The sequence below is a fragment of the Rhinopithecus roxellana genome, chromosome 3, assembly GCF_007565055.1.
Source record: "Rhinopithecus roxellana isolate Shanxi Qingling chromosome 3, ASM756505v1, whole genome shotgun sequence".
NCBI classification, from domain to species: domain Eukaryota; kingdom Metazoa; phylum Chordata; class Mammalia; order Primates; family Cercopithecidae; genus Rhinopithecus; species Rhinopithecus roxellana.
This window is the reverse complement of record NC_044551.1, coordinates 114360345-114383991: the sequence shown is the minus strand read 5'-3', so window position 1 is coordinate 114383991 and position 23647 is coordinate 114360345. Positions and strand designations below refer to the sequence as shown.

General features: G+C 35.1%; 1 protein-coding gene across 1 annotated transcript; it reads left to right on the top strand.

Moving 5' to 3' along the window:
- Window positions 1-12609: 12609 nt before the first annotated feature.
- LOC115896409 (sperm-associated acrosin inhibitor-like) lies at window positions 12610-16607 on the top strand. Its single transcript, XM_030926862.1, has 5 exons — window positions 12610-12637; window positions 13097-13186; window positions 13949-13986; window positions 15207-15322; window positions 16281-16607. The coding sequence occupies exons 2-5, from the start codon at window positions 13120-13122 to the stop codon at window positions 16324-16326; spliced, it is 267 nt and encodes an 88-aa protein (XP_030782722.1). The 5' UTR covers window positions 12610-12637; window positions 13097-13119; the 3' UTR covers window positions 16327-16607.
- Window positions 16608-23647: the final 7040 nt, after the last annotated feature.

Here is a 23647-nt window from a genome sequence, read left to right as displayed (position 1 = left end):
AACATTTTTCATCACTGTGGTTAGGTTATATATACCCTTTTACTGTTAGTCACCATTCCTTGTACCTCCTATTCCAGGGAACCACTCATGTAATTTCTCTCTCTATAAATTTCCTTTGTAAAGTTATTTCACACAAGTGGAATTGTGTAATATATGTGCTTTGTTAATGGCTTCTTTAATTTGGTATCATGATTTCAAGGATCATTCATACTGTAGCATGAATCAGTGCTTAATTTTTTCATCCATGAAGAATATCCCATTAGTTGAAGAGATACCACTTTATTTATTCATTTATGAGATGATGAACATTTAGGTCCTTTTCATGTTTTGGCTATTATGAATGGATTTAAAGGTCTTAATGAATTCTAACAACAGCAACGAAAATTTAAGACTTTACCTCTAAACCCATTGTAACAAAGCAGTAAGTCAATGAATTCAAAGAGGTGATCTTAGTAGTGCCAGAGAACAAAACCAATAATTTACAAAGAGATTGCAACTAAATTGTCAGCTGATTTCTCAACTTTAATGGAAGACAATGTTAGTCTTTAACACAGATCCAAAAATCTTAAAATCTTAGCATGGAAAAATAGCAACGTATAAAAATGTTGACAAAATATGACAGTTTCTTTTACTAGCAATCTATGATTGACTCAAATAAGGATATAATGATATGCCACATTAATAAACAATTATTAAAGCTTTCAGAGAAAATAATCTATATTTGCTAGAATACTTTTAGAAAACCAGAATAGGTTAGATTGTTTGTGCATATAAATTTCAAAAACTCCCAAAATTAAGTAATACCCAATTTTTTGAATTACTGCATATGTGGTGAAACTATGCAAAGAGCAAGTGAATGATAAATAAATAATTGTGTTTAATGTTTGCCTCTGAGATTGGAATGGAATGAGATTCGAGGAGAGAAATTGTAAGAGTAGTCTACAAAGGTTATGAAAATCTCCTATTTTTAAATTGTTTCCATTTACAGGAATGTTTGTTTCTTATGCACCTGTAATAAAAACGTAGATTCATTGTCTTTTCTATGTATGAGATTTCATAACAGAATATTATTTTCAAGTGTGTACTCTCTGATTATTTTATATTCTCTCTCCATTTTACAGCCAAACTGTAAGGCATACGGGGAACCACCATTTGCTTGCACCAGGGAATATGATCCCGTCTGTGGATCTGATGGAATCTCCTATAATAACAAATGCACATTTTGCCTGCAAGTAAGGTAAGGGCACAATAGTAAATATTTTTTCCTCTTGCTTATTAAAATAACAGTGTCAGTATGCTAGGGACTACTTCGTTTCTGTTAATCTACAACCATACACACAGTAAATAGCTTGTATTTTCTACTAAACTTGAAACACTCTTAAACTTTAACCGGGAACCCCCAGCCCTAAAGGTAGATTAACTTGAACTACATACATAAAGATGCTGGCTTGTTTTCAAACACTCAAGTTAGTTAACCATACCAAATATTATATAATCTTTAAAAATAACTAGAACTTGATCTGTATGTTGTAAAGTGAGACTCAAGAGTTAAACTGTGTCTTTCTCATTCTCTCCTTCCTTGACTCAGGGTGGGTCTCTGTACTGAATCAGAACTGAGACAATAGCCCCACAGAAGACAGAATACATTTGCAGGGGCTGGGGAATAGCAGGGTACAGCTGTTTGAAAAAGTGAAGTCCAAGTTCTCCAACTCATATTTTATTTAAGTGCTTAGTCACTGAGAAGCATTTTAGACATTATGCAGGGTATCACATTTCCCCCCCCCCCCTTTCCAGAAAAAATTAACCTCATGTTACTTTTAACTGTTGGGGTACAAGTTGACCTTTGTCGATGTGGTGCTATACATTCCTACGACATTTCTTGTAATCCTACTGTACTGTTGGATTCTACAGAATGTAGTCTGTAGTGTCTTAAATTCCTAGATGAATCCTATTTTAGATGCAGTATAGATTTTAAAAATTGGAATACTCTTGTAATTCCAAAGTACTGCAATTTAAAAATTATAATTATCTGTCAGTGTTCAAATATTTGATGAAGCTCTGAAAGAAAAACTAATATAATTGTGTATTTTAATGATGAAACATAGATATTTCTCAATCAATAAATATTTTGCTCAATAAACTTTGTGATTGCACACAAATGTATAATACAGCTAATGATACTCAAAACAATGTTCTGTAAACTTGTTTTTAATATACAAAAAAAAAGTATAGGTACCTAAGACCCTCCAGATTATAATAAATCTAAATCTTCAGGACAAAGGTCTGGTGTCTAAATTTTAACCAGCACCCTAGGTGAGGCAAACATTGACAGAAACTTTTAGTCTTAAAAAAAGTTTAACATTGAGAGCAATCCAGCTTCCATACATATTTCAGGAAAATTTCACTGTATTTGTTCAGGTACAGGCTAAGTCACCATATTAGTTATATAATATATATATAAATTATAGCTAGGCGTGGTGGCTCATGCCTGTAATCCCAGCACTTTGGGAGGCCAAGGTAGGCAGATCACTCGAAGTCAGGAGTTTGAAATCAGCCTGACCAACGTGGTGAAACCCCGTCTCCACTAAAAACACAAAAATTAGCCAGACGTGGTGGCGCATGCCTGTAATCCCAGCTACTCGGGAGGTTGAGGCAGAAGAATCGCCTGAACCTGAGAGGCAGAGGTTACAGGGAGCTGAGATCGTGCCATTGCACTCCAGCCTGGGCAACAAGAGCAAAACTCCATCAAGCAAACGAAAGAGAGAGAGAGAGAGAGAGAGAGAATAGTAGAGAGTAGAAAGAAGAGAGAACAGAAAAGAAATAAAGAAATAACAGAATAAGACGAAAGAAAGAAGAAAAAAAAGAAAGCAAATAGAAACGAAAGAAGACAAAAAGAAAGAAACGAAAAATAAATAAAGAAAAGAAATAAAGAACTACAAGAAACGAATACGAAAGATACAAGCAACAACACCCGCTCCTAGAAAGATCTGGATCCCGCCCATGGAAGATTTCTTCAGTCTTCCGTCTTCCGGGCCGTACCCGGAAGGATCAGTACGTCCGGGCGGACGGAACTCTTGAAGGGCAACATGGCACAAGCCAGGCAGAGAATCCACCTGAATAATGAAAGATTAGGGTGGGGGCTACCAGTTTTTCACACCCTATGCAATATGGCACACCTGATCCGATCAGTCTTTTGTGCCCTATGTAAGTCAGACACCTTCTCCTCCCCAGTTCATCTATAAAATCCCTACAATTCACCGCGGATGTGGCAACCCATTTCTTCCTCCAGGACCCCAGTCTGGAGCAGAGAGCTCTTCTCTTTCTTTTGTCTATTCAACTTCTGCTCTTAGCCTCACTCTGTATGTCCACGTTCTTGATTTCCTTGGCCGTGAAACAATGAACGTCAGGTATCATCCCAGACGAGGAGGCCGTTGTTCACTGTTTCATTTCAGATCTTGCTCAAATTCCTCTTAAACACAAATAAATCTTAGATTTGCTCCTTTGAGGTAATTTTCTATATCTTGCAGGCATTTGTTATGCCATTTCATTCTTTTTTCTCTTTTCCCTTCTGTGTATTTTCAAGTAGCCTGTCTTTGAGCTCACTGATTCTTTTCTCTGCTTGATCCATTCTGCAGTTGATAAACTGTAATTAATTTTTTAGTTCAGCAAATATTTCTCTCAGGTCTAAGATTTCTGTTTGATTTCTAAAATATATTTCAATATATTTGCAAAAAACATTATCTTGCTGCTTTAAATACTATCCTTATCTTTAACTTTTAATATTTTGACTAGGATATGTCTTTTTTGTTGTTTAATTTGCATTAAGTTAGTTTAGCTTCCTGGATGTTTAGAATAGTGGTTTTTAAATCAAGTTTTATGACTTTTCAGTTATTATTACAGTTTATGGAAAGAAATCAAATGTTCATTAAGAGACAAATGGACAAAAACTGTGGTACATATATATAATGTAATACTCTTCAGGTGGGATTTAAAAAAGAAACCATACCATTTATGACCACATGAATGAACCTGGAAGACAGAAATACTGCATGATTCCACTTACATAAGGACACTAAAATCATTACATTTATAGGGGCAGAAAATAGAATGTTTTTTTTCTAGGGGACTGTAGGAGGGGAAAAAGGGGAGTTAGTGCTCAGTGAGCATAAAGTTATACGAGATGAATAAATTCTAGATACCTGCTGGAGAACACAGTATCTATGGGTAAACATTTGGTGTTGTGCACTTAAAAATGTATTAGGAGGATAGAACTCACATTAAGTGGTTTTCTAATCAAAACAAAACTAAATAAACTAAACTAACAAAAATTCCAAGGGGTGATAAGAAAACTTTGGAATTCATGTGTGGGTTCCTTACTTTGATTGTGATGATAATAAATTGATTAAAAAATTAATTTTTGCACATGCCAAAATTAATCAAATTGTATACATGAAATATATGCAGTTTTTCCTTTAAAAATACAACATAAATGTTCAACAATAGGGAAATTGTGACATGAACACAATAGAGTATCATTTGCCCTTAGAAATTATTTATAAAATATATCATTGAATAAAATAAGATGTTATTCATTTGATAATTATCTTTCTGCCCTTTTCTCTTTCTCCTACTTTTCTGCTACTCCTATAATGTAAATGTTGGTGCATTTAATGGTGTCCCACATTTACAGAAATTCTGTTCAACTTATAACATCACTTTTTTCCATTCTTCAGATTTCTTACTCTGTTGATCTAAATTCACGGATTCTTTCTTCTGCCAGCTCAAGAACACTGTTGAGCCCTTCTAATATTTTTTATTTTTACTATTGCATTTTTCTATTACTGAAATCCCATTTATTTACTCATCTATTTATTTTTTGCAAATAAGTTTTTAACTTTAATGTTATTCTCTTTTTGGTGAGAAACTGTCATTATACCATTCTTTACTTCTTTGAACAATTTTTTTAGGCGTTTAACTATATTTCTGAAACTGCTTTTATTTTATTGTCTGTTAGAATCAACATCTTAGCCCCCTCAAAGGCAATGCTGATTGCCTTGCTTCCCAACCCTTCCCTTGTATATGGAACATATTTTCCAATGACTTGTAATTCTCAATTTTTTTCTGAAAATGGGACATTTTAATCATATTTAACAGAAAACATATATACCAATCCCTCCACCACGAAATTCCTGGGGTTTCGTGCTATTGCTTTTGGTTGTTGACCTGTCTATTTCTTTGGTGAATACTTGGAATGATTTAGTGAAATCTCTTACCCTAGAGTACATACTCTCTGATGTTTCATTCTATATCGTGGATTTCTTTAGTGTTAAAAATCACTGGCAAAGTTTAGAGTGTCAAATATAGTCCTCACATAACCAAATGCCAATCATTTTAGTAATTTACTTCTAATATTTATGACAAATCTATGAGATTAGAATTATTATTTTTATATTTAAAATGAGTAATCACTTGTAAAATGTAGACTTTGAGTCTAGATTAGTCAGTGATGGATGAGATTTGAACTGCTTAGAAGAAATAATTCACATATCTCCTCTATCTCAGGATCTATAACCATACTTACTGTCTTCTCCTTTCCTCATACATCAGGGTTCATCAGTTTAAATTATCCCCAAGCCTCCTGCTGAGGGGAGATCTATTGAGAAGCATCTGTGAGATACTTCTCATGATCTACTTTACAGACTTCAGGGAGGCCAGAGAATACTTTTATCTCATTTGCCCAGAGCCATTCTTCTCACCTCATAAAGCTTCTCACTCTCATATCAATAAAATAGAGTTAGCTGGAGGGAGGTAGGTGGCTAGGGAGGGAAGGTGAACAAGGTAATCACAGTCTCCTGAGCTGCAGCTCGCACAGTACATTATTTCCCTGTGGGAGGTAGGTCATGTGGGGAATCTAGGGAGCTAGCCCTGGTGTATACCTTTGCTGTGAGGACTGCTCAAGAAATATCTTTTCCCATTTTTATCTCAATAAAACGCAATTTCAAATGATGATTTTAAATGCAGCCAGGCTCCTTGCGGGCCACCCAAAGTGTTGAGAAAGGTATGAGCTCCTTCTCATGTCTTTACAGTGGACTTTTCTTGGGTTTTCTCTCACATCTCTAGGGAAGCCTTTTCTTTACATGTTATTTCTTGTTGAAAAATAGGGTTGGAAAAACAAGAGAGGAAACAGTCTCCATTACCTAGGAATCTGGTGAATTGGAGAAGTTTATTTACAAGTAAGAACTTACTAAAATTGAACCCTGGATTCCATTTGATCGTCCATTAGAAATAGGTCATATGTCCTTATGCCATTTTAACAAACATTCTGAGGAGTTTTTACCACAGACTTGCTCAAATGTCTTTATTCTCATTATGGACCAAAACTGTTTTCATCATCTTGATCTTTGCTATTTATTCTGGTGAGTATATTTTTCATCCCATAGTGGAACACTTTATATATCCTTGAAATGCAGTAAACTTGCTGGTGTAACTAAGTAAAAATGTGGCTGTTTTATTGTGTTTATTTTATTACTTATTTTACTTTATTTTATTTATTGTTTTATTGTGTTTGTCTATTACTAAAATGACACAGAGCACATTATAAATTAATTTAAAATATTTCATCAGTGCATTGTGTTTTCTAATTTCCCTCATTAGAAATTGGAGCCATAGTGAAGGCTTAGTATGGGCAATAGAATTTAGTTCTTTGTCTATTGCTAAACTAAAGAATTTTGACTAATCTGTTGTTGCTGTTATTTTTAGAAAATTAGATTCCATGGATGTTAAATACAAAGTTCAAGGCATAAATAATCTCTTCTAGATCTTGAATTCCTTGGCAATCTGATGTTTTATTTATTTTTAATTATCAACTCTGAGTCTCCAAAATTAAGGCATTATATAAGAAAATAACTTATTCATAATGTAAATGACAAGTTATTTTTCTTAAAGCTCAAGAAGTTCATGAATTTCAGAATGAGGTAGCTGTTAGGTATTGAATTAGATATTCTGATATTTGAGCAGAATTTGTTCATATCTAAGCAACTTCACACAGGTTACCTTCATCACAACAAAGGACCTCTTGTATAAAGCTCTTAAAGTTGGTACCTGCAAGCAAGGTGTTAAGGTCACTTGCATACATTTCTACTACCAATGTATGTGTTGGCTTCCTACCTTTTTAAAACTTTATTTGGTTGCAGCAGCCACCATTTTAAAACAATCACATAAAGAGAATTGGGTAAGTTACTAGTGGTTTATCTGAAGTTTGAAAAAATGTAAGTTTTAACTTTAAAAAAATTTTTCCAATCACAACATTGAGCTAGCAAAAGTACAAAATACAGATTATTCAAAAAGTAAATATATATATGTATTGTCATTACACCAAGATCAAGTAACACAAGCTAGCAAGCAATACAAAACCAATTTAATATCTACACAAGGTAATAATGTGTTTATCTTATCCAGTATTTCAACCACTGGCAGTTACTTGCTGTTGTATACAACAGAGATTTGTAAAAGTGTATTCAGGGTAGAATTGTCCACCCTAACAAAATGAAAGGCAATAAAGTAGTACCCCAACTATCAATTTGTAGGAAGATAAACTGTGATGACTTCTCTCTGTTCAGATAGTGAAACATTATATTTAGGTGAGAATAAGTAAAATAAGGCTCTAGATGTCAATATATACAAGAGTGTGTGCAAAGCGAGTCATATAGGAATGCATATAGTATTGTTAGCTTTGTGTAAATTATCAAGATATCCAAAACTACAGAAAATACATAAATGTAGGAAATGAACATATTGACATGTAGTGAAATTATGAAGAGATAAGTGGATGGGTGAATAAATCACTTAGTTTGATGATTTCCTTGAGTGTGGCAAAAGTGAGGGAGATGTGACATGGGAGAGAAGATCATGGATGGTAGTAAAGGGTGGCTACATTATAGAAACTCATTCAGCCAGTTGCATGGCATTTTTCTTTTTTCTTTTTTTTCTTTTCTTTTTTTTTTTTTTTGAGACGGAGTCTCGCTCTGTCGCCCAGGCTGAAGTGCAGTGGCGCGATCTCGGCTCACTGCAAGCTCCGCCTCCCGGGTTTACGCCATTCTCCTGCCTCAGCCTCCCGAGTAGCTGGGACTACAGGCGCCCGCCATCTCGCCCGGCTAGTTTTTTGTATTTTTTAATAGAGACGGGGTTTCACCGTGTAGGCCAGGATGGTCTCGATCTCCTGACCTCGTGATCCAACCGTCTCGGCCTCCCAAAGTGCTTGGATTACAGGCTTGAGCCACCGCGCCCGGCCCATGGCATTTTTCTTAACAGAAAACTCATACAAATATTGATACTGTTTTATTTTATACTGGGATGTGAGCACTTAACTGTTTGTCTTTGAACCTAAATATACATTATGTTTTCCTCAGTTTGGGTGTATGACATTTCATATTACAAATTATGTTTTCTCTCTCTGTTTTACAGCCAGACTGCAGTACATATTTTATTCTTATAAATATTTGCACAAAGGATTATTTTCCAGTGTGTGCAATCAGTGGCATCACTTATTGCAATCTATGTTATTTCTGCACTGCACTGAAGTAAGAACACAATGTTTAATGTTTGCTCTTCCAAAGTAATGAAGAAATCATCACAAAAATAAGAGGGCAATTTATGTTCCTGATAACCTAGGCACAATATATACTAAAAATAACTAACATTTTTGAAAAAGCTGAGGGAACACATGCATACTTTTCCTTATGATTTTTATTTCTGAAAGTAGTACTTGAACTATCAGTATAATCATGCTGGATGTTCTTCATACATATACATAAATTAATTTAACATATTTTTAATTAATTATTAGCTACCAAAGGCACACTAGAAGCCAATATGATGCAATTCCAAACTGTGATGCTGAATGGTGTATCTCTGTGGTGCCATGAAAAATCAACTTTTCAGACCTCCAGCTACAGGGATCCTACCTGAGCAAGAACCAGACGAGTGCTGCAGTCTGAAATCCATCATAATGAGCCTATTAATACTAGGAAGAAAATCATGTGATTTTCAACATTTCCTCCTGAAACCATGATGGCTTTTCAAACATTTCTTAGAATTCAAGGCAGTCCAGGACACCTCTACCCAGACTGCCTTCCCTCTTTCCTTTACTCCAGAAAAGTTTGTGGTGTAAGGCTTTCCCAACCTTTATACCTTACTTCCAAATTTCTTATATAGGAGGTACCTTTTATACAATCTTTGCCCATTTAATCCCAAAATTATGTTTGTCTCACGGGGGACCTAGAATAACATACTATAATGCCATTCTTTTGTAGGTCTTCTCTAAAGATTGAGTCATAACTGAGCAAGTAGGAAGGCAGAAGTATCCCCATAATGAGGAAAAGATATAAGTGGGGTTGAAGAGAAGGTGGGGCCCAGTTGCAGGTAGGAGTGAAGCATATCCTCTCCATTGTGTTCCAAGTTCAAATCCTCCTCATTTGGAAGCATTCTGTGTACTACCAGGGAGTTCAGAGTGTTCTGTTAATGATTCATTTTTTTTTCTCTCTGACTCTCTCTACAAAGTGGTGGCAAACTTAATTTTGTTCATTATGGTATATGCTGACTTTTTGCTGGAGCTGCACATTCCCATGGCTTTTATTGTGATACTATTTTGCAGTGGATTCTACAAACAATGAGTCTCACAATCAGTGTGTTTGATTCCTAGAAGAACAAGTCATTTTTCTTATAGGACACAATAGGAAATACCAGATATTCAATACTCTTCTCTTTCTAACTCTTAGGTCTTATAATTGCAAGATTTTTATTCTCTATCTTCAATTATTCGATGATGGCTTAAAAAACTATCTTAATTTTTTGTTTGATAATATAAAGCCTAATACAATGTAAATATGTAAATATTTTGCACAATAAAATGTTAAAATATTTTATTATATTCATTAAAATGCCTTTTTGTTTATGGTAGTAGGTTAAGACATGTGTATATGTACCTATAAACAAAGAAATACTTTCCAAAGACCAAGTTTCACATTACTTAGGTGTTTATAAAATGTACAGATACTTTAGATTTTCTCTGTTCTAAAGATTCAGAACCTCCAAAAGAGATTTCTGCAAAGTTCTCTTGGTCACCATCAAACTTCATTTTACCTTCATCTACTTTAAGAAAACCTATGCAAGTACCATATACTCGACTTTAGAAACTGCCTCATGAAACAATCTAACCAATTTTATCTAAGTGGGTACTCTAACTCAACTTGTTCAGGATAAACATAATCTAAAATCATAAGTGTATAAATTATATATAAATTATAATATAATAATCTAAAATCGTGGTGTATAAATGATCATACACTGTAACATTGCACTTGTAAGTCCTGCATTTTTAAAGGCAGCACCATTCTATAAAAGAATCACACACATACTATGATACAATTTGTACTAGAGCTTTGCTTAAATTCTTTGAGGAATAATGTTAATAGCAAGACTAAATGCAAATATCTAAATAGAGGTGACAGTGTTATTCGGTCTGATAAACCATTTAGATTCCACAACAGTGATCCAACCCACCAAAAGTGAATTGCTAACTACTAGGAGACAAAAAAGTTACTCATGAACATACTCCAGATTGTCCTCAACTTATGGTGGGGTTGTGTATCTATAAGCTCATTATAGGTTGAAAATATCGTAAGACAAAAATGTATTTAATACCCTGATAGACCCATCATAAAGTTGAAAAATTATACAGATACTCGTAGACTTACAATGGGGTTGCATCTTAATAAACCTATTGCAAAGTCAAAGAAACATAAATAAATTCGTCATAAGTCAGGGACAACCTGTACTTCAAAATCTTTGAGACGTAATTCTCATGTGGAGATTCAGAAATGCCTTTAAACAGAAGGCATTTTAAATTCTTCTTCAAACAGAAGAAATTCCTTTTAATTTGTGAAGAAACAGAACTCTGAATTGTCATATTCTCAAAAAGTTACTCAATAAAAGCTAGTAAGGAGTCTCATCAGCAATAAGGTGGAGTGGCAGATACCAGCCTTCATACACACACACACACACACACACACACACACACACACACACACACACACACACAAAGACAGTTATCCACAAACAAAAATAGCCTTTGAAGAGAGGGCCAAGGGTCCAATTAAGAATGTACAGTAATATGATTATTATGCATTACATGCTTGTATCAAAGTACCCTGTGTACCCCATAAATATATACACCTACCATTTATATATAAATTAAATTATACAAAATTTACTTCACACAGCTTCCAGGCAGAACTCCTCATGCCTCTGTGTGTTATCTGCCCTGGGCCATCTATCTGTCTTACCCCCATAAAGCTCATCAACAGATCAATAAAGGAGACTCCTTAGCTAGGTAGAGGTGGTGGAGAAGGAAATTAATTAAACAAAAATTAAACATAAAATTTTAATTAAAAAAATCCACAGTAACACAGTGAAGCAAAACAAAACACATGAACAAACAAACAAACAAAAAAAAAATGGAGAGTAACCACACAGAAAGGCTCCTTGGAGAGATTGGTTAGAAGTCTAGAGAAGGCTAGGTACAGAGAAGAAGGATGATGACCATCAGTATCAGTATCAGTCGTGTAACCTTCACTAGCCTGGTCTGTAGAAGCCACTGGAATCTCTTGCAATGAAGGTAACAACAGGAGATCTGACTGAGTTCACACCCAAAAAACAGGCATTGATGTAACACTCTCTCTCTCCCAACCCTGTGCAAGCTCCTAACCCAAGAGTCACAGCATTTTCACTCATGCCTACTCTCCAGATCTCAGCTCCACAGCTCCTTCACAACTGTCAATATTTCAGACTCCAGCTATGTAACCACGTTGCACATGTCCAAGCCTAGAGCACTGCAGCAACTGCAGTTTCGGGCTGGCACTGTCCCAGGCTGTGGAGCCTGGATTTATCTCTGTGCCTGCATGATGAATCCTAACTTTGCGGCCACCATGTCAACACCCATACCTCCGGCATTTTAACCACAGTCACAGAAAGCTATCCTACTCCTTGGACTCTAGGACCCGGAATTGGATGTGGGTTAAATGTCTCTAGGTAATGTCTATTCTCAGTTATGAATTTGTACTATAGTTTTACAAGATGTTCCCATTTACAAAGTTGATAAGGGGGAACCCAAGGACTCTGCATTTGTACTTACGATTTTATGTAAATCTACGTTTACTTCAAAATAAAAAGTCTAATAAAATCCAAATCTCCAATTAAGTTTCTAAGGTTGCAAAATACTAAGTGTCTAATTTAATTACAATTCCCCAAACTCATTTTTCTTTTTCCTTTATGCTGTTGCCTTTTCCAACTCAGCAGCTTGGAAAGCTTTCACATCTGCTCTCTATCTTGGATCTCTAAGTACTCTTATGACTTCTGGATACATCAGATCAAATTGTCCCAAACCTCCTGCTGAGTGAAGATCTGCTGAGAAAAATGCGAGGTACGTCACAGGAGCTACTTCACAGCTTCCAGGCAGAACTCCTCATGCCTCTGCGTGTTATCTGCCCTGGGCCATCTATCTGTCTTATCCCCATAAAGCTCATCAACAGATCAGTAAAGGAGACTCCTTAGCTAGGTAGAGGTGCTGGAGAAGGAAAAGGTAAATAAAATAAACACAGTCTCTAGAGCTGTCGCCACTTTTCTGTTTTCAATGCGTGGGGTCGGAGTTCACAGCCCTGGTGTCTGGTTGTCGTGAGGACTGCTCCAGATTCATCCTTCCTGAAATAATGGTTTCTATTTTCTGAGGAAAACTGAGATTTCAATGCGGATATTGCCTTAAATGTAGCCAGGCTCCTTGTTGGCTAACCCAGAGGGTTGGGAGAGTGAACAGCTTTTCTTAAATGTGTGGAGAGGATTTTTCCTGAGGTTTCCAAGTCTTTCAGAGCCTTCTAGTCACATGTCATATCTTGCTGTTCCTGAAGGTTGGGGAAGAACGAAGGGAAGAGTCCACAATGATTAGTAATCTGGAGGGTTAGAACAGTTCCTTTACCTGTGAGAAACTTTCATTTGGAAATGGGTAATTTTTTTCCTGTTCTATGTGTTTTAAATATTTCTAAAGGTTTCATCCACAGGCATCATAAAATGTATTTCTTCTCATCATGGATCAAAGCTATTTTCACCATTGCCTTGGCATTTCTTCTTCACTCTGGTGAGTACATTTTTCAGTCCTGCATGAAGTATTTCACATTTCTTAGAAAACGTAGGAAATAGCTGCTCTAACCTAGGAATGAAGGGCCTGTTTTGTTGGATTTGCCATCCTTAAACTGGTAAAATGAAGTAGGGAATAAATGTCTTTATATAAAATTGAATTAGTGAATTGCTTTTCTCATTTCCTTATATTCCTTGACAATCTGATTTTTTGCTTGTCAGCTCTGAGTGTACTAAAGTCAAGGCCTTGTGTAAGAAGAAGACTCACTGATCCTTCTGCTGACAAGTTATCTGTCTTTCTTAAAGCTCAAAGTGGCTCATGAATTTCAGGATAAAGTAACTGTGAGGTGTTGGATAGATCCTTTATATTAGAACTGAGTTTAATTAATGTATTCATATTAAGTAAGTCACTGATACAAGGCATTGACTTGTCTAACTTGGCTGTCTCATCTGTAAAAATGAAAAAACAAATCCAGTATGGTACCTTCAAAAGGAGATTTGGGGAGTTATTAAACAATGCATAAAATGATTTATCACAAGTGATCTTAATTTGGGACTAACAAAATATTTACAGACTTGAAGTCATTTTATGAATGTATTATGTCAATATTGCCACAAAAGCTTACTTTATTACCTTTAGGGTCATGAGTAAAGAATTTACATATTGTTCTGTTACTAAGAAGTACATGCGCTTCCATAAGAAATTATGCTTTCCCCACCTCTTCTTCTTAATTTTAATTTGTCCTTTGCGCATTGGTTGCAGAAACTTCTTTTGCACCTTCATCAAAATTTCGCGATATGGTAAGTTAATACTGATTAAAATGGAAGTTGAAAAAAATCTTTCAACTTTCTTATAAATTTTAAAAGCAAATTTCATGAAATGAAAGGTATAACAGAATGATTCTTCAACAAGTAAAGGCAAAAATAATAATAAAAAAAATCAGAAGAATTTTCCTGTGTTCTTGTTACACTAAGGTTAAGAAATAGCATTTTCCAGCTGTATAAAATGATTTGGCATTATAAACTAGGTAAAAATATCTTATTATTCAAATATTTTATTAATGGGTATAAGTCTTGCACATAATCATCTAATATGCGTTAAAGGATGTTTAAAGTAGAAATGTTGTTCTAGCAAAACAAGATTAAAAAGTTATACAAAGGCCGGGCGCGGTGGCTCAAGCCTGTAATCCCAGCACTTTGGGAGGCCGAGACGGGCGGATCACGAGGTCGGGAGATCGAGACCATCCTGGCTAACACGGTGAAACCTCGTCTCTATTAAAAATACAAAAACTAGCCGGGCGAGGTGGCGGGCGCCTGTAGTCCCAGCTACTCGGGAGGCTGAGGCAGGAGAATGGCATAAATCCGGGAGGCGGAGCTTGCAGTGAGCTGAGATCCGGCCACTGCACTCCAGCCCGGGCGACAGAGCGAGACTCCGCCTCAAAAAAAAAAAAAAAAAAAAAAAAAAGTTATACAAATAAGGGTAAATGAAATAATAATTTTCATATAGTCACATAGTAGAATATTACATAGAGGTGAAGAAAATGAACTATAGTTCTGAACATTTGAATAAAGGTCACAAAACATTTAAAAAGCAGATTATTTAAGAATACAGACAGCATTTTTTTTTTGTAAATTACTAGTACTTCCAACAAGAAATAGTATATATAACTAACTGTATCTATATGGTTATACAAATACATGCAAACACACATGTATGAATACATAAGTATGAAGTAAAATCATTGGGAAGACAAGGGAATGATAAATTAAAATTCAGTGTTATGATTTCTTATGGCATAAAATAATGGCAGATAGTTGATCTGGCTCCAAGGAGAAGTGGGGGCAGGGAGGCTAAATTATACACACAACTTCAGTCATTTGTATGGCTTTGAAATCTCAATATAAAATACAGTTATTTTATTTTGATGTACTGTTTAGCATTATGTATGTGGAATAAATAATATTTTATTCAAAAAGTTCATTATCTGATAAATTCTGTGTTTACTCTTTATGATTAACAGCCAGATTGTAGTGTGTATGCCAGTTCAGCAGGTTTTTGCACCAGAGAAATGGATCCAATCTGTGCAACCAATGGCCAGACTTATAACAATAGATGCCTTTTCTGCTGCGAAAAATTGTAAGTGCACAGGATTAAATATTAGCTCTTCTAAAGTAATAAAGAAACCATCACAAAATTATAGGAAAACTCATGTTTCTAATGACTTGGGTACAAGTCTACACAGAATATAACTGTACTAGCTCTGTAAAAGTTAAGGGAACACACTTGTACCTTTCTCTAAATTCACATTTCTAAAAGTATTTTCGTATTTGACCTCACAACATAGCTCTAGTAAATATTCTATAAAAGTACAAATCAATTAATTTAGTGTAATTATTGTGAATTACTAATGGTAAACTAGTGACTGGAATAATGTAATTCCAAAGCCTAGGTGCTGAATGGTAATCTCCATGATGTAGCGCCAAACTATAGAAAGTATAACTGAGCAAGAAATCTAATACAGAAATCTGAAGTCCATCACAATGGGCCCATTAATGCTAAGGAGGGACTCCTGTGATGATCTACTTTGTCACCTGAACTCCATGACAGCCTCTAGACCTTCCTTGGAGCTCAGGGCAGTCCAGGACACTTTCACTCAACCTCCCTTCCTATCTCCTGCATTCTGAAAGAGTTTGCAGTCTAAAGGTTCAGCCAGCCTTCTTCCCTCCCTCCCTCCACATTTTCTCTCACAGTTATTTCCCATAAAGTCTGCACATTTAATTTTCAAACTGGTTTTCGTGTCTACGGAAACCACACATAAGATAATCTTTAATCTTCTCCTGTCTTGAGTCAGAGGAGGTCTGAAGGCTGAATCAAGACTAGGCATATAGAAAAAGCCAGGTGGCCCCAGATGGCAATAGAACTTGTGCAGGGAACAGGTGGGATCCCACTGCTTGCAGAAGTGGAGCAGAGATTTTTCCAAACTGTCCTATGTTCAAATCTTCCTTATTGAGAAACATATTATGCAATATCTAGGAAACTAAAAAATACCCTTTTAATAAATTATTTTTCCTTCTCTATTATTTTTTATTTTCAGAGAAAATAAAGGAAAAATTGAATTTCATCATTATGGCAGATGCTGAGTTTTTGCCTGAGCTAACCATTGCTGAGGATTTTATTGTAATCCTATCTTATGGTGGATTCTACAACAAACTAGCACCTTCTCAATCAGAACCATAAATTTTTAGAGGACCAGTGGACACCTTCTGTAGCTCATAAGAATGAAATATAAGATGGTGAAGAACTCTTTCTGACTCTAAGAACCTGTGATTAAATAATTTTTATTCTCTATATTTGATTATTCAATGATAGTTGGAAAAACTATTATCTTAGCTATGTGTTTGATATTGTAAAATGTAATGAAATTTGCACTCATAAATATTTCACTCAAAATGTTAAATATTATCTTTATTAAAACATTTTTTCTTTTGTTGGGTAGTACATTAATATACATAAATACTTTTGGTAATTATAACTAAAAAGACATTTTTAAAGATGGCCAAATAATATACTACTTGGGTGGTTATCAAAACTATGGATAACTGTGCTCCTGTTTATCCTAAAGATTCAGAACTTCTAAGAGAGGTATCTGGTAATTTGAATTCTAACAAGTACTCCAGGTTAATCTTAGGATCTTGTGATCATGAACGTTAGGTAGCATGGACTTAAATTCTAAGACATAGGACATTTCTATAATTAAATGCATTGCAGAGTCGAGTCTATTCAGATACTGTAAGATTTCTGAGGATTGGGAGAAAAAAAATTTATGTATGTATATTTTTCCATGCACAAATTAGTCAAGAGAGAGAAGGTGGAGATCCTAGGATGCCAGACAACTTGGCCTGCCTTCCTTAACTTAGGATACCCATTTGTGATCCAAGTCCAATGTGTCTCCATTTCTCTCATCTCTCAACCAACAAGAAGAAGACTTTATTTGGGTGGTCACATGATCATTTAAAACTTGATTTTAGCAGCAGAAACGTAGATTGACTACTGGAAGATAACTATAAATCTGCCATATATGCCATATTAGGCATGCTCTTCTATTCAGTGAAAAATTTTACATCTAAAACAGTGATCTAAGTGTGAGTTACTTATTCATCTATCTATGTAGTCTTCATTGTTGATGAATGTACATTTTTAGAGCTACACTTTAAAAATGTATTCAGCCAATATCATATTCTGTTTTTAATTATATAGGGCATGCATAAAAACATTATTCAATGAATACTAGTAAATTCACACTTTTTTATTACATTCAACATACTATTTAAAAAAAAAAAAAAACTCTAGTATCCATAAGGCCCTATCTATAACGCTAGCAAAAATGTGCTAAGTAAAAGCAGATATTGTCACTATTTTCTAGGACAGTAGTTCCCGTTCTTATTGGCACCAGGGACTGGTTTCATGGAAGACAATATTTCTACAAACAGGGGGTTGGGTGGGGATGGTTTTAGGATAAAACTGTTCCATCTCACATCTTCAGGCATTAGATTCTCATAAGGAGCTCACAACCTAGATCCTTCGCATGCACAGTTCACAATAGGGCTCACATTCCTATGAGAATCTAATGTCCCACTGATCTAACAGGAGGCAGAGCTCAGGCAGTAATGCTTGCTGGCCTGCTGCTCACCTCCTGCTGTGCTGCTGGGTTCCCAACAGACCATGAACTGGTGCCAGTCATGGACTGGGGGTTAGGGACCCCTGCTCTAGGAACATTCGGTGTACTGACAGAAGTTAGTATGCATTAATGAATGGAAACTAACTCATTGCATGACTGTTTTCCACACAAGCTCTCTGAGTTAATTTCCCACATCCTGCATGTTATGTAACTTATTTCTCGTAAGAATCTTGTTAGACACACATTAGCTTCATATTTTAGCTAGAATGAGAGTGAAACCAAGGAAATGTAATAATGTTTGAAAACTGAACTTTGGTAAGAAAAAAAGTGTTTTTAAATTGAGATAAAATGTATCAAACTTAAAGTTCACTCTTTTAAAGTTTACAATTACATAACTTTTAGCATATTCACAATATTGTGCAACCATTATCAATATCTGAATGTAGAACATTTCTATCACTTACCCACTCCAGAAAACCTATGCACTTCTCAATTCCCTGCTCTCTCTGTTCTCGGCAACTACTAATCTACTTCTTGTTTCTATGGATATTTCTATTCTGAAAACTTTACATAAATAAATCATACAATATTTGTATAACTTTAATATGTTAGAAACATATACATAGTGTGTGGTCTTTTGTTACTGATTTCTTTCCTTTAGCACAATGTTTTCAAGGTTCATTCATACTGTGACATGTGTCTGTATGTCTTTCCTTTTCATGGCTAAATAATATTCCATTGTGTGGATATACCACATTTGTTTATATATTCATAAACTGATAGACATCTGGGTTGTTTATTCTTATTGGCTGTTATGAACAATGTGACTATGAACACTCTTGTACAAGTTTTTGTGTGACCATATATTTTTATTTCTCTTGGGTAGAGACTTAAGAATAAAATCACTTGATTATATGATAACTCTATTTTAACTTTTTGAGGAAATGCCAAATTGTTTCCCACACTGGCTGAACCATTATACTTTCCTACCAGAACTGCAAGAGAGTTCCAGTTTCTTCAGATTCTCAACAAAACTTGTTATTTTTCATTTTTAAAAAATTTTAGACTTCCTAGTAGATGTGAGTAGTATCTTACTGTGGTTTGATTTGCATTTCTCTTATGATTGACAACGTTTAGCAACTGTTCATGGGTATAGTGGCTATTTGCACATCTTCTGTAGATAAATGTCTATTCATATGCCTTGCTGATTTTTACACTGGGTTATTTGTATTTTTATTTTTGAATTTGAAGTGTCCTTATACAATCTGGATATTAGAACTTTATCAGGTATATGACTTGCAAATGTTTTCTCACATTTTTGGATTGTCTTTTCAGTTTCTTGATTGTGTCCTTTGATGCAAAAAATGCTTTTTAATTTTGATGAATTCTAACTTATCCTAACTTATTTTTCCCTTACTGCTTGAGCTTTTGGTATAATATAAAAGAAATCACTGTCAAATCCAAGATGGTGAACATTTATGCTTGCCAAAAATCAATATAGCATATATGTATCAATGTATGTATTTATCCAGTAATACACATTTTTGTTATGTTTCCTTTTAAGAGTTTCATAGTATTAGTTCTTCTGTTTAATTCATTGATCCATTTTGAATTGATTTTTCTATATGGTGTGAAGAATAGACCCAAATTTATTATTTTGTATTTGCCTATTTAATTGTCAAAACATCCGTTGTTTAAAAGACTATTCTTTTGCCATTTTTTGACTTGCCAAAAATTAATAGAGCATAGATGTATCAATTTATTTATTTATCCAGTAGTACATTTTATGTATTTGTTTATTCATTTTGATAAATAAAAATTGTATACATTGATGGTGCATGTGGTTTTCATAGATATACGTATTGTGAAATGATAGAGTCAAACAAATTAACATATCTATCACCTCACTTACCATTATTATGGCGAGAACATTTAAAATGTACTCTGTTAGCAACTTTTCAAGGAAAGAATACAGAGCTTACGTATCCTTCCAAAATGAAACTTTCTAGTGAATGTAATCCCATTTGTCTATTTTTCCTTAGATTTTCTGTGCGTTTGAAGTCTTACTTAAAAATCCTTGCTCAACCCAGTGTTGTAAAACATTTCCCTTATGTTTTCTTCCAGTATTTTCATAGTTTGGCATTTTATATTTAAGTCTTTAATCCATTTTGAGTTGATTTTTGTATATGGTGAGGGGTGGGGTCTAGTATTATTCTTCTGCATGTGTCTATTCAAATGTTTCAGCAGAATTTATTGACAAGCATGGAGGCAAAAGCAACTTCATCTTGGATACTAATCCACCATGTTGACTTTTGATTTATCCCTATCTTTTAATTGGAGAATTTGATCCATTTTCACTCAAGATTGTTATTAATAGGTAGGGACTTACTCCAGTCAGTTTTTGCTTTCTGGTTGTTTTGTGAATTCTTTGTTTCATTCTTCCTATCTTGATGTTTGTCTCTGTGATATGGTGGTTTTTTATAGTGCTAAGTATTGTTTCCTTTCTCTCTTTTGTTTGCATACCTACTGTATTTGTGTGTGTATGATTACCAAGGGACTAAAAGAGTCTTTTAGTTATAATAGACTATTTTAAGCTAATAACAACTTAACTTTTTTTACATAAAAATATTCTATACCTTCCCCCTCCCACTCACAATTTGTATTTTAACTACCTTAATTTATATTTTTGTATTTTGTGAATTTTTCAACACTAAGTGTAGTTGTTCATGTTTCTGACCTTTTAGACTTTAAACCATTATAATAGAATAGTAAGAGATTTATATAGTGCTATTGTAGCACTGGGGTATTCTGAGTATGCCTATAGATTTACCTAAACTAGTGAGTTTTGTACTTTCATGGCATGAATTATTGTCTTTCTTTTCCTTTTTTTCTTTTTAAATTTTTTATTATACTTCAAGTGTTGGAATATATGCGCTGAACATGCACGTTTGTTACATAGGTATACATGTGCCACGACGGTTTGCTGCACACATCAACCCGTCATTTACATTAGGAATTTCTCCTAATGCTATCTCTCCCCTAGCCTCCCCACCCCTGACAGGCCCTGGTGTGTAATGTTCCCTTCCCTGTGTCCATGTGTTCTCATTGTTCAACTCCCACTTGAGTGAAAACATTCAGTGTTTGGTTTTCTGTTCCTGTGTTAGTTTACTGAGAATAATGGTTTCCAGCTTCATCCATGTCCCTGCAAAGGACATGAACTCATCCTTTTTATGGCTGCACAGTATTCCATGGTGTATATATGCCATATTTTCTTAATCCAGTCTGTCATTGATGGACATTTGGGTTGGTTCCAAGTCTTTGCTCTTGTGAACAGTGCTGCAGTAGACATATGTGTGCATGTGACTTCATAGTAGAATGATTTATAATCCTTTGGGTATATACCCTGTGATGGGATTGCTGTGTCAAATGGTATTTCTGGTTCTCGATCCTTGGGGAATCGCTACACTGTCTTCCAATGGTTGAACTAATTTACACTCTCACCAATAGTGTAAAAGTATTCCTTTTTCTCTACATCTCTCCAGCATCTGTTGTTTCCTGACTTTTTAATGATCACCATTCTAACTGGCATGAGTTGGTATCTCATTGTGGTTTTGATTTGCATTTCTCTAATGACCAGTGATGAGTTTTTTTTCACATGTTTGTTGGTCTCATAAATGTCTTCTTTTGAGAATTGTCTGTTCATATCCTTAGCCCACTTTTTGATAGGGTTGTTTGTTTTTTTCTTGTAAATTTGTTTAAGTTCCTTGGATTCTGGATATTAGTCCTTTGTCAGATGGATATATTGCAAAAATTTTCTTCCATATTGTATGTTGCCTGTTCACTCTGATGATAGTTTCTTTTGCTGTGCAGAAGCTCTTTAGTTTGATGAGATCCCATTTGTCTATTTTGGCTTTTGTTGCCATTGCCTTTTGTGTTTTAGTCATCAAGTCTTTGCATACGCCTATGTCCTGAATGGTATTGCTCAGGTTTTCTTCCAGGGTTTTTATGGTTTTAGGTCTTACAGTTATGTCTTTAATCCATCTTGAGTTAATTTTTGTATAAGGTCTAAGGAAGGGGTCCAGTTTCAGTTTTCTGCATATGGCTAGCCAGTTTTCTCAATAACATTTATTAAATAGGGAATACTTTTCCCATTGCTTGTTTTTGTCAGGTTTGTTAAAGATCAGATGGTTGTAGATGTGTGTTGTTATTTTTGAGGACTCTGTTCTTTTCCATTGATCTATGTATCTGTTTTGGTATGAGTACCATGCTGTTTTGGTTACTGTAGCATTGTAGTGTGGTTTGAAGTCAGGTAGTGTGACTCCTCCAGCTTTGTTCTTTTTGCTTAGGATTGTCTTGGCTATATGGGCTCTTTTTGGGTTCCAAATGGGATTTAAATTAGTTTTTATTCTAATTAAGTTAAGAAAGTCGATGGTAACTTGATAGGGATAGCATTGAATTTATAAATTACTTTGGGCAGTGTGACCATTTTCACAATATTGATTACTCTTATCCATGATCATGGAATGTTTTTCCATTTGTTCATGTCCTCTGTTATTTCCTTGAGCAGTGGTTTGTAGTTCTCCTTGAAGAGGTCCTTCATTGTTGTAGTGCTCCTTTAAGCATTTCTTGTAAGTCCAGTCTAGTGGTGAGTAATTCCCTCAGTTTTTTTGTCTGAGAAGGTTTTCATTTCTCCTTCATTTCTAAAGAACAGTGTATTAGCCCATTGTCATGTTGCTGATAAACACATGCTCAAGAATGGGTAATTTATAAACAAAAAAAAAGAGGTTAGTGGACTCACATTTTCATATGGCTAGGGAGGTCACACAATCATGGCAGAAAGCAAAAGGCACATCTTACATAGTGGCAGGCAAGAGAAACTGAGAGCCAAGTGAAAGGGCAAGTCCCTTATCAATTCATCAGATCTTGTGAGACTAATTCACTACCACGAGAACAGTATGGGAAAAAAAAAATGCCCCCATGTTTCACTTATCTCCCACAGAGTCCCTCCTACACACATAGGAATTATAGGATCTATAATTCAAAATGAGATTTGGGTGGGGATACAGTCAAACCATATCAGATAGCTTTGTTGGATACAGTATTCTTAATTGACAGGATTTCTTTGTCCAGTGCCTTTGAATATGTCATCTCATTATTTTCAGTACTGCAGGTCTTATGGGGATTTCTTTTTTTTTTTCTTTTTCATATATATATATATATATTTATTATACTTTAAGTTCTAGGGTACATGTGCATAACGTGCAGGTTTGTTACATATGTATACTTGTGCCATGTTGGTGTGCTGCACCCATCAACTCGTCAGCACCCATCAAGTCATCATTTATATCATGTATAACTCCCCAATGCAATTCCTCCCCCCTCCCCCCTCCCCATGATAGGCCCCAATGTGTGATGTTCCCCTTCCCGAGTCCAAGTTTCCTCATTGTTCAGTTCCCACCTATGAGTGAGAACATGCGGTGTTTGGTTTTCTCTTCTTGTGATAGTTTGCTAAGAATGATGGTTTCCAGCTGCATCCATGTCCCTACAAAGGACGCAAACTCATCCTTTTTTATGGCTGCATAGTATTCCATGGTGTATATGTGCCACATTTTCTTAATCCAGTCTGTCACAGATGGACATTTGGGTTGATTCCAAGTCTTTGCTATTGTGAATAGTGCCGCAATAAACATACGTGTGCATGTGTCTTTGTAGTAGAATAATTTATAATCCTTTGGGTATATACCCAGTAGTGGGATGGCTGGGTCATATGGTACATCTAGTTC